Source organism: Molossus molossus, unplaced genomic scaffold (genome assembly GCF_014108415.1).
Source record: "Molossus molossus isolate mMolMol1 unplaced genomic scaffold, mMolMol1.p scaffold_m16_p_1, whole genome shotgun sequence".
NCBI classification, from domain to species: Eukaryota; Metazoa; Chordata; class Mammalia; order Chiroptera; family Molossidae; genus Molossus; species Molossus molossus.
This window is the reverse complement of record NW_023425344.1, coordinates 248,436,128-248,457,392: the sequence shown is the minus strand read 5'-3', so window position 1 is coordinate 248,457,392 and position 21,265 is coordinate 248,436,128. Positions and strand designations below refer to the sequence as shown.

At 50.1% G+C, this 21,265-nt stretch overlaps 1 protein-coding gene across 6 annotated transcripts in view; it reads right to left on the bottom strand.

The window, feature by feature from the left end:
* Nucleotides 1–21,215, bottom strand: part of WDR25 (WD repeat domain 25) — a 136,778-nt gene extending 115,563 nt beyond the window's left edge. Inside the window, exons 1-2 of one of the 6 annotated variants that reach the window (XM_036253940.1) lie at nucleotides 21,175–21,215; nucleotides 15,786–16,623 (exon numbers count right to left, since the gene is read on the bottom strand). In XM_036253940.1, the coding sequence (XP_036109833.1) occupies nucleotides 15,786–16,583 (798 nt within the window). In that variant the 5' untranslated portion in view covers nucleotides 16,584–16,623; nucleotides 21,175–21,215. Of the gene's footprint in view, nucleotides 1–2,941; nucleotides 3,070–15,785; nucleotides 16,624–18,127; nucleotides 18,161–19,478; nucleotides 19,996–20,172; nucleotides 20,197–21,165 lie in introns of those variants that run through there. The other 5 variants (XM_036253951.1, XM_036253961.1, XM_036253920.1 and 2 more) reach the window with 5 other exon arrangements.
* Nucleotides 21,216–21,265: the final 50 nt, after the last annotated feature.

Sequence of the window (21,265 nt, the reverse complement as noted above, 5' to 3'; positions counted from 1 at the left end):
CAAAAAAAAAAAACCATGAGCCCAAATGTCTAGCCAGGTTAAATCCAGAAGGCAAAGAGGGTGGCGGGGAGAGAATGGGAGACCTGCTATCACTAAGCAGCAAGCACTACCAGAGGAACAATGGCACTTGATAAATCAGTGGGCTCTCGGGCAGACTCATCAACATGCAAACCTTCTGCTGGGCACCCTTGCGATTCAACGACGAAACAGGTCTTGCAAACCAAACGGTGTCCAGTCTGAGCTTGGCTGTAGGAACGGACACAGGGCAGCAGCCAGTGGCCGTGGGGTGGGGGTGGGAGGCTCAGCAAAGGGAACTCAGAGTAAGTGGCCACGACAGAATTCAGTCCACTCCCTGTCCCCCAGCCCCAAGAACACAACAAGTCATTAACAAAAATAACAAGCTCTAAATGCTACATGGGATCCTGGAATGGATCCTAAAACAGAAAAGGGGCATTAGGGGAATAACAGGGGAATCTGAATCCAGCCTGTACTTAACCGAGTTACACTGATGTTACGTTCCTGATTTTGACGAAGGCACCAGGGTTACATGTTAGCAGGAAGGGTAGTTGGTTGACGGGCATATCAGAATTCTCTGGATCACTTTTACAACTCTTCTATAAATCTAAAATCACTTTTTTAGGTTTAAAAAGAACAAGGGCCATTTAAAAATAAGACTCCTTCTTCTTCTAGCAATAATTTATTTATCCTTTTCATATAAGACCAACGCCCTGAAAGGGCAACCGGTCACAGCTGGGTCGGCACGCTGACTGTTGCGGTGGAAGCGGTACCCCTGCGGCAGGAGTGCGTGAAACTCGGAACGCGTGAGCAGCGCCTTCCCTCTGAAGCTAGGCGAGGAGCAGGGACGTGCGTCCAGGCATCGCGGAGCAAGGGCTCTGTCCGCCAGAGATGGAAGGGCTGCAAAGAGCGTGCCTTTCCACCCTCACCGCACCCACACTCCTACCTCCTGCCTCACGCGTCTTCTCCAGACAGTCTCCTTCCCCTGGCTCTATGCGTCCAACCCACCGGCCTCACCTAACAGCCTTGCAGTCTGCTCACGGCAGCACACTCCTCCACACCTTCCAGCCTTTGCACAGTCTGTTCCCTATACCCGGAATGCTCTTCCATCCCTTTGCTGCTGAACAATGTCCACCTGTCCTCTGAGACCCCTGTGATTCTCGCTGACACTGCTCCTCCTTGGGGCTGTGCTTTGTGCCCCCTAGCATTTTACCTTCCAGCCCACCAGAGCAGTCATGATGCTGCCCTGGATGTATCTGTCCACCTGCCTTCTTCCCAAAGCGGCCAGGCGTCTTGCAGGAAGGATGAGACACCCTATTCATCTCAGTAGCCCACTCCCATCCCCAGCACCCACGTCCTACAACACATGCGGAGTGAATTGAATACTATGAGTCAACAATGCAGGCAATTCTTTTAAAAGAGAAAATACCAGTAACAACATTCCATCTTCTGTTAAAAGGTCAAAAGATTCTATTTGCAAGAAGTGAAGGAAGCAGGCCCTTTTAAAGAAACGGGTTCTGTTACAGACCGACAGGTCCATTTCCACAGACAACAGAAGCGCCGCACAAGTATCCTCTTCCAACCAGGAAGCTGAAAAGCTTTTCAAAGGTTTTGGTTTCCTTGACAACAGTACTGCTGGAGACAAGCAGAGAAATAATTAAAAAGTATGTTCCCTTTGCTTCGAACTCTCTAAGTGTTTTTATGCAGTAACGAACAGGCCACGCTCAGTGTGCCCAGCGTCAGCGTGGACAGTGCCCAGGCCAAACAGGGGCGCCTCCCCGGCCACCCCCTCCAGCGACACCTCCTCTTCACTTGGGGGCCTGAGTGAAGGAGCTGAACTGTCCGCCCAGGATGACACTGACCACGGGGATCACAGTCCATACAGGTGAGATTGACAACTGCACTTCCAAGTGCCAGGTCACAGCCAAACACCAGCATATTTAACCCTCACGATGGCTCTTTGAGCTGGGTAAGTATTATCGTCACCACTTGGAAGGAGAGGAAGTGAGGTGCAAAAAAGTGAGTAACAGCCCAAGCAGTCTAGGGGGGCGGGTATGGCCCTGCTGCAGCCCAGGCCTGGGGAACCCCATGTGAACTCCTAAGGCTGACCTCCACAGCAATGCCCCCAGGCCTCCACTCTGACCCTGACCTCATCCCAGAGCAGCCGAAAACACAGCCCTGGATGAAACTGCCTTTCCTCTGTCGCCCTGCCAGCCCACGTCCCCACACCAGGCTGCTCGTGTGGGCTTCGTGCAGGCAGCCAGACCCGGGCGTCCCTTCACCCTGCCCTGGGGCTGCAGCGCATGATGGGAGGCGCCAGTCCTGTAACAGTGGTTGGCTCAGAAAATGATTTATGTACCTCCTTCTCCACTGGGGTGGCTTTTCACAGTGTTTTGTTTTAACGGCTTCCCTGTATTCGTATCTTTTACTGTAAGTCTCCTCAAATCCTTCCTGGATTCGTGATTTATAAATAAATAATAAATAAACAAACACACAAGCTGCAAGCATAGGCCCGAGCCCATTACCTAGGAGTGGAAACACAAACATTTCTGCAGATGTGGAACAGTCGTGGCTTTGATTTAGCTCCCGTCCCCGTCCTCCAAGCCCTTGCCAGAGCCTGGCTGCCCCATGGGGACATTTCCTGCACAGATTAGAGGTGGGGCAACAAGGGTCCAGGCATGTGGACAAGACCACCCCCAAGGTTCTCCCTACCCTTGAAATTCAAGGAAGCCCGCAGAGTCGAGTTGCCTGGGCAGGTGTTACTCATTCTTCACAAGTGTTTGTTAAGCACCTACTATGTGTTCCACTTTCCTCCAAGAACAAGGGGAGAAAAATTCCCTATCATCCTGGAACTTACATGATATTCTTCCCACTTTACAGATGAATCAATTAAGACAAAAAGATTCAGGGCCTTGCCCACACTCACATGACTACTTCCTGGAGTTCCCAAGCAGGACGGTGGCACAGAACAGCCCCAAAAGCAGAGCAATACCAGCTCTGTGCTTAGGAGCTCCATGTCCTTCAATGCTCCTCTCTGGTCTTCAGTTTGCTCATCTGTAAAACAGGCACAAGGCCGGTGATGATGCCAGCTTACACTATGGTGTTCCTGCTACATGCCTGGCACTCTCCTAAGAGTTTTCCATGGGTGTTCTTGTTTAATCCTCGGAAGACCGAGGTGGATGCTATCATTACCCTCACTTTACTCATGAGGAAACTAAGGTCCCAAGAGTTCTCTAAATTTCCCAAAGCTACACAGTTAGGAAGTGGGGGCTGGGGCTGAGCCCTGCAAAGGGCCTCCTGAGCTCAGGTGTGTGCCCTGTGCCCTGCTGTGGGCAAACGCGATGTGACTCCGGTGTGGAGGCCGATCGGGCACGGCACAGGAAGTAGAGCTGGCCTCCTGCCGCTGATGCCCAGGCCTGAGCCACAACAGACCCACATGGCTCCCCTTGCTGGACCCAACACTGCCCAGACCAGCCCTCCTGTCCCCTCCCAGTGGCACAGCAGTCAGCCACCCACTGGCTGGGCTGCTCGTTTCATCTTCCAGGACCCAGCTCGACACCACCACCCCTTCCCTGAAGCCTGTCCTGCCCTCTGCCCCTGGAGACCCACCCCACTCCCTTCTGTGCATTCGTCCCCAACACAGGAGGCCCTGGAGGGCTGTCACACTGTCACACTCTAGTATGTTTTGATGCCTGTCCCCATTAGCTTTCTTGCCAGCGAGGATGTGTCTGGTCCCCTCTGATCCCAGGGCCTGTACAGATCCAGCATTTCACCAGTGGCTGGAGGATCAAACGGCCAAATGAAGAAGTGGGGAGACCAGGTCTTCTCACACGTCTGGGGCTTCTAGGCACCTCGGGGCCCTGGCTGCCCACACCACAGAGAGCCTGAAAAGGCCCGTGAGATCCGCCGGCAGCCGCCCTGCCACAGCCGCAGCCACCGAAGCGCTGCGGAGCCGGCAAGTGGGGAGCACACCCGGGAGAGCCCGAGAGGCCCGGCGCCCGCGGCGCTCACCGGGTGACTTGTTCACAGAATCAGGGCGACTGCAGGCAAACTGGATTGCAAGGCTCCCGAGCTTAAGAACGCGGCTTAGGAAGCAATTACAGACTAAACCCTGGCTTGAAGTTCTTGATAATACCTCCATTTGTTAGGGCTTTACAGTTTACAGAGTGGTTTCACACACCTGACCTCGTCTGAGTCTCGCAGACCTGTGAGGGAATCATTTCACGGAAGACAGTGTGGACGCCCAGAGAAATCAGGAGAGGGCCGACCCCTCCTCATTCTGAACACTCCCATGTGCCCAGCACAGCGCCAGGCTCCAGCAGGCCGGGGGCCAAGTTCGGGACTCTGCCCAGGGCAGCACACGCCTTTCCAGAAGGGCCTTGGTGTCCCAGACCCAGGCTTCACCGATTCCCAGCCCACCACACTGAACCCTCCCACCCTCGCCCCTTGCACGGAGTCCACTCCCAAGGTGAGCAGTTCTGAGTGCTGGAGGTTCCTCCTCACACCACCACAAACCCCAGGAGCAAACCAGAGTGCATTCATCCTCCCCGACCCTGAGGGCAGCGGCCTGCTCCCCGCACCCCGCCTGTCCCCAGCTCACGGCCTCATGGCCCGTCTGCAAGGAACCAGCACATTTCAGAGCACACTTGAGAGATAAGGACATGAAAAGAGACCGGGATGAAAACAAAAAACTTTTCTAACTAGAGGTTACAATGAAAATGTGTCTTAATTTGTGTTTTTGGACCTTCCAAAATAACACTCCAAGTAGTTCAGAAAGAGACCACTTCTGTTTATAAAAGCTCTTAATTCCCCGTCCAGTTGTCGGGTCTGCGCAAACACACTGGGAGCAGGAGAGAGAGCGCTGCTTGTGAAACTTTCAATGCTAGCATGTGTGCGGATTAGAATTCTAAACTCAGCAGGTTAAAATGTTCTGAAAGCAATTTTGGTGTTAGTCTAAATAATTATAGATCACATTCACTTAGATAAGGGCCTCCGCTCCCTCGGGGCTCCAGGGAAAAATTCTAGGCATGATAGTTAAGCAAAATAGTTGGTTATTACGCAGGCTTTGCAGTGGCAGTGCAAATTGGTATAATCCTTTTGGAAAGCAATCTGACAGGAGACGGTTCTGGACGCATGGAAATGTACAACCCTTTGACCCAGCCGTCCACTTCTGGGAATCAATCTGATAGAAATAATCCAACAGAAAAGGGTTTCGTGCATGAAGATAACCACTTCAGCATTATCTATAATAGCAAAAATTAGAACCCACCTAAGTGTCCAAGGACGGCTAAGTAAATTACAGTTAATCAACTCAATAGAGCATCATGGAGCCGGGAAAACTGACGGCTCTGCAGAGCTGCAGAGGCTGGGAGGGCGGGCTGAGTGGGCCAGGTGGGATGGGGAACCATGTGCACTGTGAAAACCAGGCCCATACGGACCAGAGACGGATGGGCAGGTGTTAAAAGGATAATCATCATTTTAGCGTCTGTTGGAGTTGGGAGGTGTTTTTTGTTTTTTGTTTTGTTTTGTTTTTTTGTCGTCCTTATGTAATGCTGTGAAATCGGCTTCCGGGGAGGGGGGCAGGGAGGAGGGCTGGGGGCCTTGGGAGGCTTGGACCTTCAGGTCATGTTTTGGTCACACAGTTTGGAAATCTGACCAAACAGGAGGAGATGGTGACAACAGCTGGGCTGAACGAAACACACCCTCCAACACCGGGATGTAGCCGTTTTTTAACCAACACGTACATCCCCCAAAATGAAATGACAGATGTAAAGAAAACTGTGGTTCTCAAACCTTTGGTCCCTTTCACACTCTCTGAAGTTAATGATGACTCCAAAGAACTGCTGTTTATGTGGGTTATAGCTCCATAGTTAGCAATAATTAGAAATTAAAACAGGCATTTAAAATAGTAATTTATGCAAAAGTAACAATAATAAACCCAATATGTGTTAATGTAACATTTCTGATTAAAAAGTATATTTTCCAAGACACAAAGAACATTCGTGAGGAGGCACTGTTTACATGTTTTAAATGGCTGGCTTAATACAAGACAGCTGGGTTCTCGTGGCTGTTTCGGTAATCTATTGCAACCGCTCAGGACCCGTCGCCTCTGGAAAGCTCCGTGTCCACTCCTGAGAGAATGAGAGTGAAAGGGCAAATAACTTCTGGGTACTATTATGAAAATCATTTTCACCCACAGACCTCATGAAAGTGTCTGGAGGGCCCCCGGGGCTTGCAGACCACACGGAAAACCACCACAATAAATTACAGCATTGGAAACTGCTGCTGTCGCGGGGGGAGGGGAGAGATTGAAAATTGTACGACGTATGGTTGAAACTCAACTCTGTTGAAATTTTTTTTAAGACTGAATGGAAATATACCAAAAAGTCTACAGTCACTGCCTCTGGGTGGAGAGATTATAGGCAATTTTTTTCTTAATACTTTCCTGTTTTTTCCATGGTGTGTGTATTGCTTTTATGGTCAAAGCAGCATTTCTGTCCTTAAGACAGGTTTGGGTACCGTGGTTTGCCCGTGCCCTGCGGACGGAGCTGGGAGGAAAGAAAGTCATTTGAAATCATTAGCAGCCGCGCTGGGGGAAGGGGCAGCACGAAGCGGCTGCTCCCTCCTGCGGATCGATGCCCAGCACAGCGGGCCGCGGGCAGGACTCAGGAGAAGCCTGGAAGAGATGACGAGCATTGAAGCTGGCTTAAGCCAATCACTGTTAGAAGAAGGTCAAATATAGGCGACTATTTATCAGATCTCGGGATGGGGGAGGACGAGCCATCTCTAAAGCCATGGGACAATTACAAAAAGAAAGGTCCATAGACTGACCACACAAAAAAAAATTGTTAGGTTTCCTCCGTAAAAAAAAAAAAAAAAAATCACAACACACACACACACACATACACACAGGCAGAGCGTGTGTTGATGGGCTGATGTTGTCAGCACGTAAACTGCCCAGAGAAGGCTACAGGAGATTAATGGATCAAGAACCTTGACCACAAACGCTTGCCACGCATTAACCAGGTGCCAGGCTGGGTTCTGAAAGAGCTGCTTGGAAACGAACTCATTTGGTTCTCAAACAAGATACCATTAGATTGGCAAACATTTAAATAAAAGTCATAATTCTGCTGGTCGAGAATAAGAAGACGCGGTCACATTTACACATAAGTGATGGCTGTGCCCTAAATGGGAGGCTCCGTAGCCAGAGTGAAGTCGCCTGGGCACCGACAGGAAAAGACGTGAAGCAGATGGGGGGGGGGGGGGGCTCAGCACAGGGTGAAGTTTGCACAGTAAACCCGCCCCAGGCCTCTTCCCAGCTCTGAGGCCAGAATGCAGGCAGCCGGCCGAGTCCCACCCCAGGGGGTGAAGGTTCCTCACCGGGATGCTGGGCAGCTCCGAGAAAATAACCAATTTCACATCTGAGGGTCCCGCAGTGACACCAGCTTCCCTCTCATCACCCTGGACACAGCCTCACTGTGGACAAGCCACACACACACACACACACACACACTCACACACACAGGCAGAGCCTGGTCCGGCAGCTTCTCCGGGGGCCCCCTCCTGACCCACAGTAAACCAGCAGCAAATCTCCAACATGAAACAGACACCAAAACAAAGAGACAAAAGGAACTAAAAAGAGATGAGCATTTCAGAAAACACAGGAAAACCTTCTCATAACTCAGACAGCTAAGAGAAGACCTTATAAATATGCAATAAATATATATACACACATATATTTTCTAAGAAAGGACATGCAGAAAACAAGAAATAGCCTTTGGAATGGAAAAATATGATAGAACACCTTTGTGAATCTATGTTATACTTCAGTAAAAGAAACTTCAAGTATATGAAAGCAGAAATACAAAAAAAAAAAAAAAACTGAAAGAACAAGTGGAGGCAATTTCCCAGACAAAAATCAAACAGAAAGGCAAAGAGGTAGAAAACTAGAGATAAAATATGTATTTTTTTTAATTAGAAGCTTAATCCAGGGACACCCAGCCCATCGCGGAGCTTTAGTCAGAGCCCTGGGTGTCTGTCACCCATCTCTCCGGGGCCCCTGACCGTGGGAGGGCCCAGGTGTCCCCTGCCTCCCTCCTGGTGAGGGAAGACAGGCCAGCAAGTGGCTCCAGGACCCCTGGCAAAGCAGAGCTACTTGAGTGCTAGGTTTCTAAGACTGCCCCACATTTCAGCCTGGGTCAGAGCATTCCTGGGGGGTGGGGGGGACTCTCTTTTATCTCCTCAAGTACAGAACTTCAGGAAGCTTGCCATTGAAAAGCGATTGAAGCTGGCTTTCAGGGATTCTGGGCTGACCCCACCGGTCTTACTCACTTTTGCCTCCTGACTGCGCCTTGGTGCTCTGGTCCCTGCACCTTGATCCACTGCCCCGTGCGTAGGGTCCCTTGATGTCCGTCTGGGGCAGATGCCTGACTAAACAGCAGAAGCTAGGAGAAAAGGCTCACAGGTTCCAGCGACTTTCCCCCAACACACACTTCTTTTAAAGGGTGAAAATAATATCAATTTGCAGGGGAAATTACCATCATGTAACTTGGAAATGCTGGTTACAAAAAACAAAATACCTGTGGTCTGGCTGCAACCAGAAGCATGTGGGAAAAAGACTGGGAAGAAGGGCTGCCTAGAAAGGTTCATGGTCACTATCTTTGAGCTGAGAGTGTGTAGTTCCAGTTTTAATTTCTGCCATTTCTTTTTCTTTGCATTTTGCATTTTTCCCCCAACATTTTACCACTTCCATGATAAAACAAAGTTAAATGTAAAACAACTCATGTTTTAAAAAGGACAAAGCCGTCACAGGGTGTTAGATGGGCGCCTTTAAGAGTCTTCTGTGTCCAAGCTTTAAAAACAGCTACGAATAATTTACTCGACTGTCTCAACGCCTAAGTGTGCCAATTTTGCAATCTGCATTTTTCAATTACATTAAAAGCATTTTCCCAAATTGCTCTATTCTTCCCTTGATGACAAGGGATGACACTGGATGAGGCTGGCCCCCTGAGGACAGTCTGCACCTTCCCCCGGGCTGCTTCTCCTGGTCAGGAGCGGGCACGCACACCGCCCTGCCCTAGGCACACAGACTCTTGAACTAAATGAAGTTTGCAAAGAGCGGAAAACACAGCTCGAGTCTGCCACACTTTTTCCTTCTTCCTCCTTCAATTCAAGGTTTTTTCTGTAAGGCACAAGCTTGCAAGGCCCTGCTGGCAGCAAATGAGAAGTGGGCACTGCCTCATTTGTTGGCCTCGAGAACTTCGCAGCTTTCGTATGGGGGAGAGGAGTGTCAAAAAACTTCACTTCCCACGAGGAGGAGGAGGAGGAGGCTCAGGATCTTGAGGACCCTGCCAGGGGCTCAGCCGCCCTGCTGTCCTGCAGCCTGCAGCCTCACTCCCAACTCTGGGATGATTTGGATGACCCAGACCTTTCACTGAAGGGAGAGAAAAGGCCCAACCACTTCCTGCACAAGGTCCCAGCAACACATGGCCACCTGCGTGCCCTCCGGCAAGAGCCCTTCCCTCTCTGGGCCCCCATCAAATGAAGCAGAAGCCAGGTGACCTCTGCACACACGCATGCACGCACACATCACCTATTCCCTCCTCGCCTTCCCTAATTGCCCCTGATGCATGCTAATCACTCACTCCCCAATTACCAACCACCCACCACCACATCCCAGCCCTCCTCCCAGCTGTGCACATTTCCAACAGATTTGCCTCGTGCCTGGAATAAATTGCCCATTATCTGCATAATGCTCCCCATCTCCCCACTCCACACATCAAATCATTTCTCCATCTCCTTCTGTAAAATCCATCAAGAATAATTCTTTCAAAATTGAAATAAACCCTCACTCTGGCATTTGCATCCATAAATTTCTCGTCTTTGAATCTGAGATATATTACTTTCTACAAAGCACATCCAAGATACCCTAATAGAATAGAATATGCTAACAATGCTACAACAACAGGATTCTATAATGCATAAAACTGTAACTCCAAGCCACTACAGAAACCCTCCCTTCTCCTAGGCCCCTCGACAGAACCACGAGGGTTTGATGCTGGGGCCGAGCTTGGGCACCACTTGGGCAAGGGGACATGCTTTCCCAGCCTTGATTCTCAGAGGCAGAAGAGCAGAGTGGGTCTTTTAGCTTTTTGCTCAGGCTGTGTATCTGACAGCCAGCTTCCCGTCTTGCCTCTGCCATTTACCAGCTGTGTGACTGCGGGCAAATCCCTTAACCTCTCTGTGCCTCCATTTCCACATCGGTACAATGGCATAAGAACAGCCCTTCCCTCTTAGGCCTGTTGTGAAGACTGGATGGAGTGTTTGGAACTCGGCCTATGTGGTAAGCACTGGGGAACAGTAAGCTCTCCCATCCTCTGATCTGGCCTCACAGTCTCTCAGAGGTGACAAGCAGCACTGTGAGCCCTCAATTTGGGTGTTCAGCCTCCAGAATAAAGTCCTTTCTTTCAGACCAATATGGGAAGGGGGCCGGGACCCAGCTGGACCTGGCGCCTCCCTGGCCAGAGGAAGGTGGACACATCTTCCCTGCTGCGGACTCACCCTCCTGGGTCTCTTCCGGTGTGAGCAGCTCCTCCCAGCAGTGCCAGACACAAAACTCTGTGTGAACTGACCGATATTTAAATATGAGCAGGTTGGACACATGGATCCAGCCCTCCAATCTGCACCTTCCAAATGGGCAGTTTCTGAAAACGCAGCAGCAAAGATGGCTTGGTACAGACAACCCCCAAAACTTTAAAACGTTAAAAAGTATCTATCTCAGGAACACCCATATTGAGACTCTTGAAAACCATGTATCTACAGACAGACTACAAGTTACATTAAGTGGAAAGTTCTAACTTGTCTTTTCTGTTTTTTTAACTGACCAACACAGGTGCAGTGGAATCAGAAACATCACCTCATTTCTTCTCCACAGCAACAACCCCAACAGGTAGCCATTATCCCCATTTTACCAATGAGGAAACTAGGGGATCAGAGAGGCTAAGTGATTCTCTGAAAGTCACACAGCTTCCAAGCAGCAGATGTGGAACGGAACCCAGGAGTCTGATACAACAATGGCACTGAAGGTGTACCAAGCTATTCTGGTTCCCCTCACCACACACAAAGGATTTATTTAGCTAAAGCCTATCTTATGTACATCGAGGCAGCAAAAAAAGACAATGTTTACATATAGCCATGTTCACTGCAGGACTGACTTAAAAATGAAAGCAGGACATGATAGAAAGCAACATGGAAATAGTAAAGTTTGGAATTTGAGACAGTCATAGAAATATGTTTAGGGAAAGTTTTGGTTAATGTAGAAAAATGCCCCTTAAAAACAGCACACAAAAAATCAGCCTGGGGCGGTGGGGGACAGTCAAACTGCACATAATATGCAGTGTGAGCCCAAGTCTGTAAACGTACAGGCACATCATCCAGACCAGGGAAGGTCCCCAGTGTTAATGAGGTACCCACTCAGGGTTAGGATTAGCAATGATTTCTGTTTTATCCTTCATGCTTCATATTTTCTCCATTTTCTATGTTGTTCACACTAAACACCTATTTCATTCATGATCAAAAAGAAAAAGTTTAGCCCTGGCCCTTGTGGCTCAGTTGGTTGGGCGTCATCCTGAGCTCCGCAAGGTTGCGGGTTCAATTCCTGGTCAGGGCTTGACCCCCATGAAGGGGTGTGCAGGAGACAGCGAATTGCCTTGCTCTCACCCCTCTCCCTTCCTCTCTTTCTAAAAATCTTTTTTTTTTTTAAGGGAAAGTTTTAAGGAAGCTTATTGAAAGAACTCCTAAGCAAATCATTATGTAAAACAGATAAACAACACCTAATTCGTACATTTTGTTTATGATCCTTTGTGTTTCAAAACTCTCACGTTTTCACACACACAAGCGAGAAGCATGCCCTGTGCCTTTGGGAACGCCCCGGAAGCCTGGCACGGGGTCCGCAAACAGCCGACCACAGGGGTGACTGCGTCTGTTTCAAGGAGGTCAGGTCAGTGCTTTTTCCTTCAGAAAGGGCCTCGGAGTCTGAATGCTACCTTTACATGCAGGGGGTATTCAAGTGTGTTGAGCCAAATGAGGACACGGAGAAAGGAGACGAGTACATAAAAGGGTGTCCGTGTTGGGATCACAGCTACGGGAAACAGATGCCCAACACAGACGTGGGCAGGCAGGGATCGCCGAGCACGAAAACAGAGCATCGGTGCGGAGCTATGAGTCATTGTTTTATTTTGCTTAATTTCTCTAGCTGTAAATTTTTCAAAACTAATATAAGCATATTTTACAGCTCGCAGAACATTTAGAACATATTAAAATAAGTATCTTTCCACTGTAATGTGCCCAATTGAAATTTATGAATTCCAAAGCTACATTTTAAGGAGATGAAGAAACTGGCACTCCACGTTCTTTGGATTAATCAGATGGATTGTGTTGTTTTTCTCCTGATCAGGAAAAAAAAATCGCATTTCACTATTACCTTGAATCAAGGATTCTTCCAGATTCTAGAAGCTTGCAGTGAGCTGCTTATTTTAAGTCTCACCGTGCCCCCTAGTGGCAAAAAGAATTTATGCACTTAAAATACAGTCCTTTCCCAAAGGCTAGTAATAAAATCCAAAATTTTTTTTAATCTTTACTGCTCACTTAACATGTAAAAACTTTGTGCCACGTGCTACAGAGAATACCAGGCTGGGTCTGACACAGACCCCATGCTCAGGAGCTTGGGCTCCACCAGGTGCAGACCTGCTTCTGTGGCCACGCGGGAAGGAGACACCCCACACTCGAAGGGAGCAGGTGCCTGGAGAAAGCCGCAACAAGAGAGAGCGCACAGGCAGTGCCTGCGACGTGTCAGCCATCACGCTGGGTAACTCATGCCCAATGTCTTTTCTTTTTCACCAAAACCCAGAAAGGCATGTCCAGATCCAGGTTCCTCCACCCCTGCCACAATTCTTCACACTGAAAAGTTGCTTCAAATCACTTTGCCCCAAAACCCATTTTCCAGATGACTCTGTTACTGAAAACTCAAACATCTTAAAGCAGAACCATGGCTAACAGTTTGTACCTGTGGCTTATAAAAGCCCTGATTTTCAAGACACCACAGTAAGAAGAGGAAGAGGAGATGCTGACCAGGACAGCAGCCATGCTCTGCCCCTGGGGCCACCTCCAGTGCCACCCCTGCAGCCCCCTCTTGGAGGACAAACAGTATAATGGAGAGGGCGCCCTGGAGGCTGCCAGGCCGCTAGCAGACACCACCTCCTCAGGATAAGTGCACACAGCAACTATATCCAGCCCAGTCCCACCACAAAAGGTCTTGGACCCAGGTGTCAGTGAATCACCCCCAGCGGAGTGACAGCCCCTGGGCCTGAGCAGCCTTCCCAAGCTGGACCAAGTGCGCCCTCTTCTGGCCATGAGGTGTCACCTCTAGTTGGCTTCTCTCAGTTCCCCTCCACGAGGGCCTCTCTACATCCCCAGTGCACACTCACCTGCTCCACAAACACCTGCTACACAACGGAACAAACACAACATCCCAAATCAGTGGTTTCATTGAGATGCTCTGTTCGAAAAGTGGATGCCTCTGCTCAGAAAACCTAAACATCCCAGGCCAAAGTGATCCAAGCACAGCCCACAGAGCATCTCACTGATTCACAGTTCAGACCCATCTCCACTGGGCTCCAGGCATGCCCCTCACCATCACAAGACATGATCCCTTGGAGTAGTGGACACCCCCTCAGGCACACCTGCCACCCCTGCACCCCTCCACACATCTTTGTCCACAGCAACCCAGACATCCTTCAAGACCTGCCCACAAGCCTGCTTCCTCCTCGAGACTGTGCTGGCAACGTCTGCCAAACGGTTCCTCCCTCCAGGTATAGAGGGGTGCCGCATCCCTCTGGTGGCCCGCCTGCAACCCCACTACAATCCCCAGAACTCCACCGTGCATTTTAGACCGGGCGCTTTAGACACACAGCACCCAGGCATTTGTCCCACCTGAGAAGTCCCAGCCATATAACGCATAAGCTTGTTCTACTGAGGGGGAAACAGGCTCAGAGAGGTTAAGTGCCTTCCTCAAGGTCACAAAGTTACTGGGGATGGAACCAAACCCTGAGCCCAGGTCACTCCAAATCCAGCCCACATCTGGGGCCTGCCAGACACTGCCTGGCCCCACAAAGACCCCCCCACAGTCCCCTCCATGGACACAGACTCTCAGGAAGGAGAGCAGAGAAGCCCCAGGAGTGTGGGATGGATCCACTGACGGCACAGCAGGGTGTCGAAGCCTGAGCGGTGGCCAGAGGGCCCGCCTCGCAGGAAGAGCACCAAAGACCTGCGTGCAAACCCCTGGGCTCCAGACTGAAGACAGAGCAGGGCACTGTCCCCGCATAACCCTGCCAGCCTTGCCAGAAAAGAACACAGACAAGGTTCAGAACTCAAACTGGCCGCTTAAAAACAACACCCAATGATTTAGCTCATGGCAGAGACTTCACCACAGGTGGGCTTCCTTTCTTCACGCGGGAAAATGCCTCCCTAGGGGCAAAGCTCAAAGCAGTGCTTGCAGATACAACATCCTGGCAGGCTGGCTGCAGAACTCTGAGGAAGACAGAGGGAGGAAAAGGCATCTGCCGAACACCTGGCGGGTAGCTAGCTCTGTGCCAGGGGCTTCGCAAGCGTTTCTCTCACATGATCACAGACACTGGTGTGATTATGCCCTTTACAGATGAGCCGCCAGACTCGGAGGCACAGCGAGGCCAGTGGAGCAGCCGGTCCCCAGCAAAGCCGATGCGAAGCCGCTTTCCTCCCAGGAGGCTTTGGCTCACTCAGCGTTATCTGGCCCCTACGACACGCCAGTGCTCTGCAGGTGCCGAGGACAGTGCGGAGGGCAGAGTGCAGCTCAGAAGGGCCGGAGACAGGTTACAGGCAGGCGCCACACACCTGTTACACTACATACCTGAGCCACTGGGGCTAGCTCCCTGCGAGTCCGCATTACTCCAGTGTAAGTTAAATAAATAAATAACAATGAAAAGTGAGCTTCTGTACAAACTGGAAGTTCCCCAGAGGACACCCACAGTCCCCCCAGCCTGGCCCCTGCCTACTTCCCCAGCCTCGGGTCCATGTTTACAGCCAAGAATGCCCTTCCATCCCTCCACACCCCTAACCAAGTATACCTCCCCTCCTTCTGGAAGCCTTCGCCCAGCCCTCCCAGGGATGCCATCGCTCCCACTTGACTTGTGTGTCCGGCCGGGGGCCCTGTCCTTCCAGGCCTGAGCACAGGGTTGTGAGTGCGTCTCCACTCATCCATGGCCCCTACTGTACTGTGTGCTCCCTGAAGCCAAGGACCAGGTCTGTGTACCTTTGAACCCCCTGCACCCAATGCAGCACCTGGCACCGAGCTGGCACCGCTCAACACTGATGGGAGTCACAGAAGATGTCCCGAGTTCCTGGGGCTCGGCCTGGGCTGCCTGCTTTTCCCTCTGATTGCTCTCGCCCAGTGACCTCATCCTCCCTGGACTTCAGAGTGTCTGGACGTCCTCAATGCCCCCACAAGGGGTAAGGACTAGCATCCTCTGGCGGCCTGGCAAGGCAGAGCCAGTGAGGCATGGGCTGCATGGACCAGCGACCCAGGGGGGCCCATTGAGAACCCTCTCCTAAATGCGACAAGAATTACAGAAACTCCCAAAAAGAAACAATCAGCCTATAACCCCTACGTCACCGTTTAGAAGAAAACAGCCAGCAGTTCAGACCTGAGGGTACCTGAGGGTCTCACTCTGTCTTACCTTGAAGGTTTTATCCATAGAAGCTGAGAGGAACATATGGCTCCTTGAAGAGACTGGACACCACTGAATGCTGTTGACGGGGCCCCTGTGGCCCCGCAGGTAAAAGAGCACCTTCCTGGCTATCTGGGTTTCTTTGTACGGAGTGTCCAAATACGGCTGAATAAACTCGGACACCCTGGGGGCCATGCACAAAGGGCCCGGGGTGCGCCCCGCAGAGGGACCCTGGGCCTCCACATCTGGACTCTTGCCTGTCTCTGTGCTTAATGCCTGCAACTGTCTCAGTCTTTTCGGGATATAGGGTACAACACAGTCCTCACGCCTTTTCTTCGGAAGAGAGCTGCCGTTTTCACCTGGGCTTTCAGACTTGGTATGGGCACGGAGAGATGGCTCAGAGAGGTCAAAAGTTCCCCAGGAGAGCTTCACCTGCTTAAAACGGGCAGCTGCCAGGGGCACATGGCCAGCGGGAGCATGGCTGGTCCATAGGGAAGGATGAGGAGGCTCGCTGGTTGGGAAGGTGACTTCAGGTTCTGTCCTGGGCCACTGTAGCCTCTGGCTGGGGCAAGATCCTGGGTCCCTTCTCCAGAGCCGAGCCAATGGGAGATGTTCGCCAGCTGGGGATTCGCAAGAACCTTGCTTCGTGGCCCCTTCCATCACGTCCAGGACTCCCGATGCAAAATCCTGGCCACAAGGTTTGACCACATCACAGGTGTCTTTCATTTGGCCCGCAGCATCAAAATTTCCCATGGGCTCGCTCTCAGCCTCTGAGTCCGAGTCATCATAAGCCACCAAAGAAGCCATTGAAGACACAGTTTCTTGCTGAACTTCGAGGGTAAACTACCTAAGAACAAACAAAGTCGGGTGTCAGAAAACGTGCATGGAATAATACTTACCACCACGAGAAGTTAAAAGAAAATATGCCATCTAGCAAATCCAAGATGGAAAATCCCACAAGAATAAACACATAAAGCACACAGACTTTTCTACATGTCAGGCATGGTTCGTTAGATGTCATTTTTAAAAATAAAGACTACTGCCAGGCGGGTGTGGCTCGCTTGGTTGAGCGTTGGCCCGTGCACCAGGAAGTTGCTGGTTCGATCCCCAGTCAGGGCACATGCTCAGGTTGCAGGCTTGATCCCCACTGGGGGATGAGCAGGAGATAGCCGATCGATATTTCTCTCTCATCGATGTTTCTTTCTCTCACTCTATCTTCCTGTCTCTGAAATCAATAAAAACATATTTTAAAAAATAAAATAGCCCTGGCCGGTTTGGCTCAGCGGTTAGAGCGTCGGCCTGCGGTCCTGAGAGACCTGGGTTCGGTTCCCGCTAAGGGCGCGTACCTCGGTTGCAGTTTGTCCCCGGCCCTGGGGGTGGCAGTCACTCGATGTGTCCCTTTCACATCGATGTTTCTCTCTCTCTCTCTGTTCCTCTCTCTCCCTCCCGCTCTACCTGAACAAAAAACAAAACAAAAAAAATGTCCTCGGGTGAGGAAAAAATAAATAAATAAATAAAATAGCCCTGCAAGGTTTGGCTCAGCTGTTACAGTATCAGCCCATGGACCGAAGGGTCACAGGTTCCATTCTCAGTCAAGGGCACATACCTAGGTTACAGGTTCGATCCCCGGCCCTGGATAGGGTCATGCAGGAGGGCAACCTATCGCTGTGTCTCTCTCACATCGATGTTTCTCTCTCTCCCTCCCTCCCATCCACCCCATCTAAAAATCAATGGAAAATATCCTTCAGTGAGGATTAACAAAATAATAAATAAACATAATAAAATAAAATAAAAATAAAGATTAATGGCCCTGGCAGGCGTTTCTCAGTCATTAGAGTGCTGACCCAGGCACCAAAGAGTGAAGGGTCTGATTCCCGGTTAAGAGCATGTACCTGGGTTGCAGGTTCAATCTCTGGACCCGGGGAGCATTCAGGAAGGCAACCAATGAATGTGTGTCTCTCACATTGATATTTCTCTCTTCCTCTCTCTCAATCTCTCCCCACCACCCTTCCTCCCTTCCTCTCACTATTCCTTAAATCAATGGAAGACTTCCCTGGCCAGTTTGGCTCAGCCCACAGACCAACGAGTCACAGGTTCAATTCTGGTCAAGGGCATGTACCACGGTGGTGGTTCGTCCCCAGCCCTGGTCGGGGTCATGTGGGAGGCAACCAATCGATGTGTCTCTCTCACATCGGTGTCTCTCTCTCTCTCCCTCCCTCCCACTCTATCTAAAGATAAATGGAAAAATATCCTCAGGTGAGGATAAAAACAAAAATTTTAGCCCTGAGCGGTTAGAGCAACGGCCTGTGGTCCAGAGAGACCCGGGTTCGGTTCCCGCTAAGGGCACGTACCTTGGTTGCAGTTTGTCTCTGGCCCTGGTTGGGTCATGCGGGTGGCAGCCACTCAATGTGTCCCTTTCACGTTGATGTTTTCTTTCTCTCTCTCTCTCTTTCTCTCTCCCCCCCACTCTATCTGAACAAAAAAAAATAGAAAATGTCCTCGGGTAAGGATAAAAAAAAAAAGTTTTAATTAAATTAAAAAAGAAGACTATGGAAATATGGGAATAAATTTAACAGCAACAAAAAATAAGATATACATGAAGAAAACTAAAGCTTTATTGAAAGACATAAAATAGGATCTGACTAACTGCAGACATGATACCTGGCCAGAAAGACCCAGGACTTTAAAGATGCCTTTTGATACAATATACAGATGATATATTATAGAATCGTACACCTGAAACCTATATAATTTTATTAATCAATGTTACCCCCATAAATGCAATTTTTTTAAAAAAGGAGGAGGAGGCGAAACCAGGAAGTGCCAGCCAAATGATCCAGATACTGGCGGACTTTTCCACCACCAACAAGAAATTATAATTATGTGACTTGATAGAGGTATATAGCTAACACTATGGTGGTACTCATATTGCAATATATTAATGTACCAAATCAACACGTGTATACCTTAAACTTACACAATGTTATGTGTAAATTATGTCTTAGTAAAAATAACGATAATAAAAATAAAGATGCCTTTTGGAAGGGAAATTTGGGGAGTATCTATTACACATTCAAGCACATACAGTGCCTCCTACACAAATGCCAGCATATGTCTGCACAGATAGGTGCATAAAGAGAGCCTGCAGCACGCTCACTAGCCATTCACTCATCAACAGGAATGAGGTTAGGTCTGAAAACACTGAGATGGAAAGATGTCCAGAATCCACCAGGTGAGGAAAGCATGTCACCCTCACCTCTGCCCTCCTCCTGGGCTTCAGGCCTTCCTTGTATTCTCCCTAACTCGAACACTCTCCACCCAGATCCATTCTCCACTCTAAGCCAGCTGGAGAGACAGACTGACTGACAACCCAAGGCCAAAGTGCCTGAGACTGTCATCCAAATCTGCCCGTTTCACTCCAACACACAGACTCACACAGAAGCGACTTTCCCCTTTCTAAAACAGTCTTCCTGAAATTCTGAACCACCAAACATAATAAAACTGTTGCCAACTAGTTTCTAAAATGAAGCATTCCACCTGGAATTCAGTTCTGTGCTGTTAACATGAAGTAGCCTCAAGAAGAAAGCAAGGATACCAGCCACATCCCATCCCAGACAGCAGAGGGTGTGGGGGAGCAGCATGGAAAGTGCAAGCAAGGACCAACTTCTGAGAAAGCCCAGTGTGCCCTCCCTAATAACTCACACTGAGCTCCTCCTCCGGCCTGTCCGGTCAGGTCAGCTTCAGGAGGGTCCCTCTGGGTCATCTGTCAAGCCATTCCAAACAGCCTGTTTTCCCCTAGACAGTGGATTTCATGTCCCCTGGAATCAAACACCCCACCCTTTCCATGCTTTTCCCCCAAAGGGTGCTATTCACCCCAATAAAGCTAGGTCATCTGCCTCCTCCCAAAATCTCACCTTCGTCTGCAGCCTAATCCACACACAAAGCAACCGTCTACAGAGAACTTCTACAATGGGTCAGCCTACCTCAAATGGAACTAATATAACATAATGAACTAACTGCAAACTCATGGAACTGAGCACTGCAGATGGTTTGGTATTTCTGTTCTCTAAATACCTAGCCTGGACCTGAGGCCCATCCTGATCACATCTGAACTCCTGTGCCCAGCATCCCATTCCTTCCCGTCGAAGGGAACCCACCGGGTTCCCACACTGGGGCACCTGTGCTCAGCCATTGGGATGGATTCCCACCCAGCCAGCCCTCCACAGGGATCGACTCACAGGAGAAGCCAAGATTAAAGACAAGGTCTAGAGCAAAAAATCAGAGAGTAGTGGGATTAGGCCCACTAGCCTCACTTCCTAATAAGGCAAGGCAGCAAAGACAGAATGAACGCAGGAGAGAGGATGACAGGGATGCCGATCCTATCTGGTTCGTATACCTCTGCTTCCTTCCACTCATTCAGTAAACATTGATGGAGGATGGGCTACTCGCCAGCTCCACATTAGGCACCAGGACACCACAGCCAGTAAGTAAACAATGCCCTCTGCTCACCGTGCTCACATGCCAGTGGGAAGAAACAGACCATAAGCAAGTGAAATGGGGGATGTCAGATGGCGAGAAATCCTGAGAGAAGTAAAACAGAATAGAATAGAGTGGGCTTGGGGTTGCAGTTTCATTTTGGGAGGCCGAGGCCTCGGACAGGTGACATCTGAATAACACTAGGGGGAGGTGAGGGAGCAAATGGTGAGAAGCAACAAATCCAATCAAATGGGGTCAGTGGAGGCAAGGATGACTCAAAGAAATCAGGCAAAACTGGAGAAGACTGGGAACCACTGGGACAAACATAAATTTAAGGGAGGGGAAGGTGTTTGCTGCCTTTTCTGTTTCTAAGGAAAAAAAGAGAAGTTTTTCATGGAAAGACGGGGTGATTAAACTAAGAAGAGATTCAGCTAGAAGAAAAGGAAGGGTCACGGGAGAAACGAGGCAGGGAGTGGCAGTGCTGCATGAAGGCAGTAGTTTCCGGGTGTCGTTCAGTTTGATCCCCGGCATCTGATGGGAGGGGAACACAGAAGAAGTAAAGAAATAGAATATTCTTACTCAACAAACATTTCCTGATTATCTACTCTATGCCAAGCCTTATGTTCGGTCTAGTGTGGACAGAAATGAAACACAAAACATGGATCCTACGCCGGAGGCCACAGACTGATGAAGGCAACAAACACGATACAACCAGAGATGGGGTGGAAGGATGACCAGGAGTTAGCCAAGCTGTCAAGAGCGAGAGGTGAGGATGGTCCCGAGCACTGCGCGTCCGGAAAGAACCGGAGATGAAGGACAGGAGGGCAGCGGTGAAAGGTTCGCGTTAAGGGGCGCGGAGAGCTCCCGCCGCAACCGGGTGCTGCAACCCTCCCGCCCCAGGCCCGCCGCTCACCACACGCACCGGAAGCGCTCGGTCCTCCCGGAGCCGGTCCTGCCTGCACTCCGCCCCCGAGTCGCGTTCCGCCGGCGCTGAGGCCGCCAACCAATCAGCG